We start from the raw sequence: 10,147 nt of genomic DNA, 5'->3' as shown, positions 1-10,147 counted from the left end.
TATTTAATATCATATTGTAAAAATAGTTGTTGTTGTGGTTTGACTGTTCACTTAGTTGAATGGAAACAGTTGAAGGTGAACTCGTGAAACATTAAATAGTGAAGACGAACTCATCGATTGTAACGTTATTTGGTGTTTCATTTTGAGGAGTTTGATTAAGTGTGAATTGTTGATCAATTGATAAGGTTACCATAAAAGACGGAGATCGTTATCAAAGTAAATAAAGAACATTCGATAATAAGTAAGAGAAATTGTCATGTAAGATATATCATACGATGGTTGTTTAAGATAATCGAACATGTGGCAAACACAAAAATCCTATTAAAACAAAAACAAACCAAAACAAGTTTTACAAACTAAAAAAATAATTTGAATAAAAAAAGTGGCAAACATAGATATGAAAATGAATGAGTAAATTGATTAATATTCGAACACTTGTCTTCTTCATACATGAAAACCCCCAATTGGGTTCTTCAAGATTATATTAACCCAATTCGAAAGTTCAATTCTTTTCGATTATATTCACTCTAAACCGTAACAGCAGTCAACCAGGTACTAGCTAGGGTTATCATCATTCAACTCTATAAAAGAAGTTGCTTTACTAGGGTTAAAGTTGATTATTGCAATTTGAGATCTGGGTTTCAATTCTTAGGAGTTGATAATAATAATAATAATAATAATATGGATGTGGATTGTACCGGTTGTCTTGACCCGGAATTGTTACAGCTCAATGAAGTCTCCCCCTGTGCTTTTAAGTCAAACTCTTATGTTGCACATAAGCTGTTCGATCAATGGCTTTCGCTTCCCGAAACCACTTCACTGGTATTATTATTATTTATCTAGTGAAATTAGGGCAGGTTCTTTAACAGTAGTTAGTTTAATTATTCATGGGATATATTTTTTATGAATATAGGTTAAGTCTTTGATTAACAATGCTACGGCTGGTGTTCCGTTGAATGTGTCTGGATCAACTAACAGCCCGAAGGCAACGTCTGGCTCTACGAATCCTTCCATGTTTCCAGCTGCCAGCACGCCTCCGCTCTCGCCAAGAAGTTCGTCTGGCTCTCCTCGTGTCTCAAAACACAGAGCGGGCCCGTCGGTTTTAGGTTCGCCTTTGAAATTGATTAGCGAACCAGTGAAAGAGTTAATACCTCAGGTTTGTTAGAAGTAGTCAACTTTTAGTTAAAGATAATAATGCAGTAATTTGCTCTAGTTTTGACTGAAATACATGCAATGGTTGCAGTTTTACTTTCAGAATGGTCGTCCACCGCCAAATGAAATAAAAGAACGATGTATATTTAGAATTAATCAGTTTTTCTATGGCCATGTTGACGGACTACAGTTGCATGGTGAGGCGTTTACGAGACACCTGGCTTTAGTTGCTGTTTGGTTCATTCAGATCTGAATGAGTCAGATCTGAATGAGCCTCTGTCCCATTCAGCAACAACAACAAGTCTGAATGATTCAGGCCCAATTTTAACCATTCAGATGTTTTTCTGTTTGAAACCAAACAGTCTGAAGTCTGATTTAATCGTCTGAATGAATCAGATGTTTACATTTGAATGGTTCCATTCAGATGTAAACAAACAGCCCCTATACATATTGCACCATAAACCATAATATGTTTAATTATGCTAATTTTGTGTTGAATGGTTAGAATTCAAGCTCGTTACAAAGGAAATTTGCAAGCTGCCATCATTTTTCTCTACTGCTCTTTTCAAAAGGATTGATGTTAATGGCACTGGCGTGATCACCAGGTATATTCTTCTCTTTAAATAGCAGTTTTTTGGAAATCCATATAAATAGGCTAGAATGATTACTGATTGTGTTGCAACATTGTTATTAATAATATATGCTGTAGGCAACTATTGCTGATGATTGAAGTTGTGACATTCCGTTTTGATTTTCCTAAATTTGTCTTAAACATTTTTGCAGGGATGCATTTGTTGACTATTGGGTTCATGGCAACATGCTGACAAAAGATGTAGCTACCCAGATATTTACAATATTAAAGCAGCCTGATTTGAGATATCTAACTCATGTATTACTCCTTACTTAAACCCTGTATATGTCTCAAAATGAGTACAAAAACCTTCATTCCAAAACCGATGTTACAATGTGAATTTCAAATGCCAGAAACTATATATTTGTTATATTATATTCATGTTACAACGTAAATTGCAAATCTCAATAGGAGGATTTCAAACCCATACTTCGTGAACTTTTGGCAACGCATCCCGGTCTGGAGTTCTTACAAGGCACACCTGAATTTCAGGAGAGATATGGTATACTCTTATCCATTTATTTATAACATATTGAATTAATTACTAACCTTTAATGTGATTGCAATTGTCAGCTGAGACAGTAATATACAGAATATTTTACTACGTAAATAGAGCGGGAAATGGTCGTCTAACCCTGAGAGAGCTGAAACGTGGAAAGTTAATTGCTGCAATGATGAACGCAGACGAAGAAGAGGACATAAACAAAGTTTTGAGGTAATTTTCTTTTTAAAGTGTCGGTGCAATTACAAGTGAAATATAACCATTTTCATATTAATAACATATATTTCTGCAGATATTTCTCTTACGAGCACTTCTATGTGATATATTGCAAATTTTGGGAACTGGACACAGATCATGATTTTTTGATTGATAAAGAGAGCCTTATCAAATATGGCAACCATGCATTGACCTACAGAATTGTTGACAGAATATTTTCTCAGGTTTGGATAATAACAATAATAATAATAATATGCATTAGTTTTTATCTGCATTTAATTTAAACTGACCCTTTAGGTTCCAAGAAAGTTCACCAGTAAGGTTGAAGGGAAAATGGGATATGAAGATTTTGTTTACTTCATTTTATCTGAAGAGGACAAATCATCTGAGCCGAGCCTTGAGTACTGGTATGACATTGGTGATACACTTGCATATATATCTTATTTTTTGTCAGTGACATACAAAATAACTGTCTTTTTATTAGGTTTAAGTGTATAGATTTGGATGGAAATGGAGTCCTGACAAAAAATGAAATGCAATTCTTTTATGAAGAGCAGTTGCATCGCATGGAATGCATAGCACAAGAACCTGTCCTTTTTGAGGACGTATTATGTCAGATAGTTGACATGGTCGGACCAAAGGTATTAGTTTTATTCATAATATTATTTGTTTTACATATATTCTTAACCAAAGTTGTTTAATTCGTGCAGGATGAGGGGTATTTTACTCTTTGTGACTTGAAAGGAAGCAAACTTTCTGGTAGTGTTTTCTACATCTTCTTTAATCTTAACAAGTTTATGGCCTATGAAAGTCGTGATCCAAATCTCATTTGTCAGGTATCATACCCATCTTTGCTAACCAAAATTTTTATTTAAAAAAGAAGAGTAAAACTTTATTTTGTGAACAGGAACGTGAGAATCCTACATTGACAGAGTGGGACCGGTTTGCATATAGGGAATACATTAGGCTTTCAATGGAGGAAGATGCTGAAGATGCCTCTAATGGTAGTGCAGATGTATTGGATGAATCTCTTGAAGCCCCCTTCTAGTTGCATATTGAGGTATTTAATGTTGTTAATATATTATATTATAAGTTAATCCTCATCTGTATCCAGCTATGCTTTAAAGTTAAAATAATCTTTTGCCACAGACGAATTTAAACATTCTTTAAAGATTTAAAGAAGCCTGGGGATGCTGAAGAGCAGGCTGCAAAGTTTTTTGACCAGTCACCAAGTATGATGAAAGCGAAACGATGAATCTCCACGCGATTAATCTGCTGTTATTAACAGTTAGAGAATTTGATCTCCCAGCTGTAAAAAAGGGTTGCATATGATCAGGTCACTCAGGTGATTTAGTTAGAAGCATTTTAGTGTTCTGGAAACATTTTCTTTGCCAGTTTTGAGAAACCGCTTTCATATCTTCATTATGTTCATAAATCATAACTTCTTTAAAAAGATGTGCAGTAACATTTTCTAAATGTGATAGGCTGGTAAGGCTACTAGCTATGATTCAATTTTGTGTCTTTGATGTAGTTTTTATTTTCATTTTTCCACTGCCTGGACATATTTTGAGATTTCTGTATGTAATACAGTTAATAGAATAGACAGATTTCTGCTTTTGAGTTGGTAGTTTGGCTTTTCATTACCAAAACCAACAGTTTATGTGCATTTTAGTATATTCTGTTTGTTTTTATAAAACAAATAGTTTTTATTAAATAAATGTTAGATTATGCTTAGGTAGTCAATGGCGAATATAAAACAAATAGTTTTTATTAAATAAATGTTAGATTATGCTTAGGTAGTCAATGGCGAAAGGCTAAAAAAAGCGCATGTCAAGCCATCTTATGTCATGATGCAGCCCGTTCTGGCGTTCCAACACCTCTATTTACGAATTGAAACTATGTTCATCCGATTTGCACCACCTATTAACCCGTTCCCAAATTTGTTTTGAAAATGAGCAACCTGCGAAAAGGTGATCAATTAATAGCAGCATACACAAGTTGTTCACATTTAACCCTCTTCAGACGACAAAACAAACTTTTAGTGGGACTCATTTTGACTAGCAGCTCAAAGTTTTCCTCCACTAGGCGGTTATATTCAATTCTCAACCCAATTGTTTGGACTGTAAATTCTGTATACTTGCCACCAACCAAAACCCATATATCGCTAATTTGCTATGATCCGAACCTGCTTAGGTAGATATGCGCAATGGGCCAGTTTCGATAATTAAAAACCAGTCTGATGTGTGTCAATATCCTCCATATGGTAACGTGTTAGCTTTTCAAGAAGTTATTCTTGAGATAGATGAAGAGGTAGGTCCCCGCAAAGCCCAGTTGGACCCGCAAGACACACCTTGAAGAGGTACGTCTGCGCAAAGACCAGCTGGTTCCGCAGGACCCACCATGCTCAGAGATGAAGACCTTACACGCAGTAAGCCAGCTGTTCCCGCAGGAAAGCCTCCCTTGGTACAGTACCCTACCTGTTCCTGCAGCTGTGGGTAGAGGTGCACAAATCGGGTTCAACTGGAAAACCCGAACCGGTTCGAAACCGGTTTTTTCACACCGGGTTGTAAAATGGCACCGGTTCCAATCAAGAACCGGTTCGGTTCCCGACCCGAACCGATGCCCAGATATGCTAACTTTTAAGAACCGGGTAGGGTATGAACCGGAACCGGTTTTTACGTACCGATGCCCAGATATGCTAACTTTTAAGAACCGGGTAGGGTATGAACCGGAACCGGTTTTTACGTAAAAACCGGTTCCACTTGTTTTTTTTGAAATTTAAATATCATAGCCGTTAGGAACCGGTTCCAACGGCTATATAGCCGTTTTTGACCGTTGGAACCGGTTTTTTAACTATAAATAGGTTATTTTTTTACTCTAAATAGCAAGGTTTGTTTGTGTACTTGTTAAACCACTTCCAAAACTATAAAACATACTCCAAACCACAATTAACCTTAAACCGACAACAAATGGCAACTAATGATGACGTTGTTATGGTGATCGAAACAACAAGATGCCCCGATGTTTGGGTTCATTATGATTTGTGTCTCATGACCGACTCACATGAGTTGGCACGTTGCAAATATTGCTCGAAGTTTCTTAAAGCAGGGTCCAACTCGACATTACGAAAACATACGAATAAGTATTGTCGAGAGAAAAGAAGTTTGGAAGCTAAAAAAACGGAAGTGGGAGAGTCGTCCGGCTCTACAACCCAAAAATAAGTATTCCCGGATTAAAACGACGGACTTTGTTTTTTATGTTTTAGTTGTTATGTTTAGTATCGTTTATGTTTTAATAATGTTTGTAATAGTTATTTTTTAAATAAATAAAATGTTCGTCGTTATTAAAAAAGTAATAAAAATTAATCATGAGTAACAAAAGTAATTATAATAAAACAAATCAAAACTAAATATTAGTTGAACAAGTTACAAATAATTTTACCAAAACAAATAATTACAACTCTTCTTCGTCTTCACCCTCGTCTTCGTTATCGGAAGAAACCCCGTCCTCCGCCTCCTCATCATGAATATGACGCTCTATTGGTATTTCGTCTTCAAAGTTCGCCTTGTGTTGTACACGATCCACCGCATCCAAATGGTCCTTTAGGCAAATGCAAACCTCTAGAGACTCGGGAGTTAGTTTTGTTCTTCGCATAGATAACACCCTCCCACTAAGAGAAAAAACCGATTCGGAAGCAACCGTTGAGGCTTGTACGGCAAGCAAATCACGAGCCATGGCGGATAGAATGGGAAATTCGTTTTGTTTACCTTTCCACCAAGCCAACAAATCAATATTGCGAATTTCGTCGACCGTTGCGCCCTCAACATAGTTTGCTCCACTATATCGACTAAGTTCGCTACTTGGTGTGTTTCTTCTTTGCCTCTTAGATGCCGATTCACGAATCCCATTCATCAAGTTTATAAGTGGGTCATTGCACGGCCTACTAGTTGTTTTTTTCACAAAAGACGATCTCGTGCTTGGACCATACATTTGAAAATAATTGTCATAAAGGTCTTGAAGGTTTTTGTTGAACTTGTTATTCGCTTCCGTCGACAACTTCGGGTCAATCTCGTGCATACCTAAGTTGTCGAATATTTCCTCAATCGTTGTTTCAACCCCATTAACATTCCAATAGGGGTTTAATGCGGCGGCACAAGTAAAGACCGGCGGTATGTTTTCAAAATATTTTATGAACTTTTCTTTCATCACCGCAACAATATTTTCGAAGAGTTTGTTCTTCTCCGCAAAGCTTTTAAAAACACAAGACATATAGTACAATTCTTGCAAAACCCAACAACTAGTAGGGTAATAGACTCCCGATAATTTTGTTGTTGACTTTTTGAACACGTCAAGATACTCCAACAAATAACCGACTTGGACCCAAACACTTTCCGGAAACATATCGGCCTTGCGTTCTTCAACAAGATTGTTATGAAAAGCTTGTAAAGTTTGGCGTTGGGCAAAAGCACACTTTAACATATGACAAGTTGAGTTCCAACGGGTTGGAACGTCCCAATTCGGCCCCAAATACTTTCTTTCAACCGACTTGCAATAGTTCTTATATTCAAGATGTCTTCTTTTACCACTTTTGAAGACATCTTGTAACATAAGTCTAAAGTATTTTAAATCATCACAAATGTTTTCATTGTCAAGACCTATTTGAACAACCAAGTTGATGATATGTGCAACACATCGGACATGAAAAAAATCCCCGAAACAAGGTGGTGAATATTTAATGATAAATTTTTCAGCCGCCTTAGTATTGTTTGAAGCGTTGTCACACGAAATCGAAAATATTTTATTTCTCAAGTTGTAAGTCGTTATAACTTCATCAAGTAATTCAAACAATTTTTCGGCGGTATGTGGGAACGAGAAGTTTTCAAAAGCGATGGTGCGTTTCATCAATTGCCATGTCACCGGATCAACCCAATGAGCGGTGACACATATGTATGATTCGAGCAACCCGTGTGGTGCCGACCAAACATCGGTAGTTAAACTAACCATGGCTTCTAAAGAATGAAAAGACTCGATTAACTCTTTTTTAGCACACTCCCACAACCTGATACAATGACGTCTTAAGGTAGTACGACTTACATGTGTGTATCTCAGTTGTAGAGTTTCGCGAATCAACGACGTCAACTCCGGGTCATCAAAGTGGTTAAACGGCAAACCTCGTTGAATAACGAACTTTGCCATTCTATCTTGAACTTGAGTCGTGTTGTAACGAAATAGTGTACCATCTTTACCCAAGTCAATTTGATCGGTCGCGCCAATCCCTTTCAACGCCTTGCAATATGGCTTCTCGATGTGCTTTTTCAAAGTAGAGTTGGAATCGTACTTTAATATTGAACCACATAGTTTGCAACGAGCCTTTTGATAACCTTCGTCATCCACAATCAAATCCCAATTCTTCCATATGTCTTGGTTGCGGTTATGGTTGACTACCGTAACAACCCTTGGGTCCTCCGTAACAGGAACGGGGGCAACAAAAACACTCTTCTTAGCCTTCTTGTTAGTTTTTTTGATGGGTGTCGTAATAATATTTAGTTGGATGGTCGGGTAACGGAACGGGTTTGCTAAAGGAGTAGTATTTTAGTTTGTTTTTGAGTTTGGTGGTGAAATTAGTGGTGGAAAACAATTTATATATAGGTTTGGGCATCAAAAACCGGTTCCAACGGCTATATTACCGTTGGAACCGGTTCCAACGGATCTATTGTCTCTCGAAAACCGGTTCCAACGGCTATATTACCGTTGGAACCGGTTCCAACGGCTACTTTGACTTTTGTTTGACTCTTCAAAAAAAACCCGCCGGAACCGGTTTTTCCGGGTACGAACCGAACCGGTTACAATTAAGAACCGGGTTGGAACTGATACTAACATACAAATATGAGAACCGGGTACGATTTTCGGGTAGAAAAATACACAAACCGGGTATTGTACCAACCGGGTTGGAACTGGAACCGGTTCCGGTTCGGTTCCTCCAGTTAGGTTCCGGAAGCGGTTTTTTTGTGCACGTCTAGCTGTGGGTACAAGCCAAGAAGGAATGCTACCCGCACTAACAGTAAGGCTACATGCATAAGGCACTAACTCATACTTCAGCAATGTCACCTGAGGAAAGAATGAGCAAGGCGGGAATATTCCCGCCCAAAAGAGCCAGTCCGTACGCTTCTGGAAGATCTTTTGTACTATACCTGCCAAGGTATGGACAAAATAGACAAGATCTGACAAAAGCAGCCCATGAACCAATCACAGGGTGACAGCTCACCGACAATAGTACGAGGAGGAGCACGCTCCAGTACAAAATGTCACTATCAGCCGCTGCCTACCCACCAACTCCCATCGTGGCACGTACGTAGCCTGTAGTTGGTGGAAAAGGAATATTATATACAGCTGGCCGTACCTGCTTGGAAACCTACATTCGGCTATAAATACTCCAACACCTTGGAACGGTATGATCATCTTATCTTCTCTCTAGCTATTTCTCTCAATATACACTTATATTCAGAGCAATCTAGTCTGATTCTCACGCCGGAGGGTGGTCACAAGGAGGAACCCCCCCCCCCCTTCTCAGTGACGAGCTCACGGTGTCTGTTTTGCAGGTCGAGAAGAATAACCATCTTTGCCGGACCTAACCCTCGTGGGAAGCATCTACTTAACCCTAAGATTATCCGTAATCTGTCGGGGTCATATAGTGTTTGTTCAATTGAGGAAACGCTTGGCCTCGTCACGCCCTCTCCAGCCTCGAGTGACATTTTACTGGGTTAAATTTTATTTGGTTTCATATTGGTTGTTGGATTAAGTTTTAGACTTAAAAAGAGTTGTTAAGCTAAGAATACATTTTTTTAAGTCTTTTTTTTTTATTCTTTTCCTGATTTATTATTACTTTTTAGCTTTCTATGTTCAGTGAGTTGGATAGAATTGCTTCCAAAATCTCCATCATTTGTATTTTATATCAAAGTGATCATTATCAAACCATCTTTATTGAACAATGCTTACAAAAATGACTAATTGGGTTTGGGTTTTAACAAAAAAAAAAAAACTTATATATGAGCACAACGGTTGAGTTCTATGCCTCACGGTGAAAGATAAGAAAATTAATGAACTCGGGTCTAATGGTTCTTGAGATTAATAAACGAAAGAAAAAGAAATTTAGAAGAGAAAAGAAAGCAAGGGAAATGGAAAGATACTAAGCATGTCTGGGATTGAGTTTGAAAAATACTTATTGACTTAGGTGCTGTTTGTTTTTCAGAGGTAAAATGTCAGAAGACTGCGAAACCACATCTGCCAACATCTGTAGCAGAAGAGGTGGACCAAAACTCTGCAGTCTGCAACAAGAAGACTGTTTGTTTTTTAACATCTGCAGACTGCTTACTATTAAATAGTAAATACTATTATACTTTATACACTTTGTTTATCTTGAACGTCCAGATGAGTGCTTACTATTTTGAAGAAGGGAATATTCAGCTAGATGCAAAGCAAGTAGCCAGGGATCCAACTATCTTTCAGGTTACATACCTAACTCAACTAAACTCACATCTAATATTCATTTTATTTTCTGTCACAAATCTCATTGTGCTCTTAACATGATCTGTATCTGATGATACTTGTTAGTACTTATGTTAGAAATACACAAGGCTCAAGCTCGG

The 10,147-nt window shown here is 37.6% G+C and overlaps 1 protein-coding gene across 1 annotated transcript; it reads left to right on the top strand.

The window, feature by feature from the left end:
- Positions 1–445: 445 nt before the first annotated feature.
- LOC143618750 (putative serine/threonine protein phosphatase 2A regulatory subunit B''delta) lies at positions 446–3,881 on the top strand. Its single transcript, XM_077090845.1, has 13 exons — positions 446–822; positions 914–1,156; positions 1,244–1,349; positions 1,658–1,757; positions 1,936–2,041; positions 2,195–2,285; positions 2,357–2,498; positions 2,578–2,725; positions 2,799–2,908; positions 2,986–3,142; positions 3,212–3,337; positions 3,409–3,573; positions 3,674–3,881. The coding sequence occupies exons 1-12, from the start codon at positions 682–684 to the stop codon at positions 3,547–3,549; spliced, it is 1,611 nt and encodes a 536-aa protein (XP_076946960.1). The 5' UTR covers positions 446–681; the 3' UTR covers positions 3,550–3,573; positions 3,674–3,881.
- The last annotated feature ends 6,266 nt before the right edge of the window (positions 3,882–10,147 follow it).

The sequence above is a fragment of the Bidens hawaiensis genome, unplaced genomic scaffold (genome assembly GCF_021521415.1).
Source record: "Bidens hawaiensis isolate Kalapana, Puna unplaced genomic scaffold, B.hawaiensis_p1.1 tig00002338_1, whole genome shotgun sequence".
NCBI classification, from domain to species: domain Eukaryota; kingdom Viridiplantae; phylum Streptophyta; class Magnoliopsida; order Asterales; family Asteraceae; genus Bidens; species Bidens hawaiensis.
This window is presented reverse-complemented; position numbering and strand designations above follow the sequence as displayed.

Excerpts from the sequence above, each read along its gene's own strand:
- LOC143618750 (XM_077090845.1), top strand. The coding sequence starts at position 682 with ATGGATGTGGATTGTACCGGTTGTCTTGACCCGGAATTGTTACAGCTC. Across the intron at positions 3,143-3,211 it reads TTGACATGGTCGGACCAAAG|GATGAGGGGTATTTTACTCT; the intron begins GTATTAGTTTTA and ends TAATTCGTGCAG. Across the intron at positions 3,338-3,408 it reads ATCCAAATCTCATTTGTCAG|GAACGTGAGAATCCTACATT; the intron begins GTATCATACCCA and ends TTTTGTGAACAG.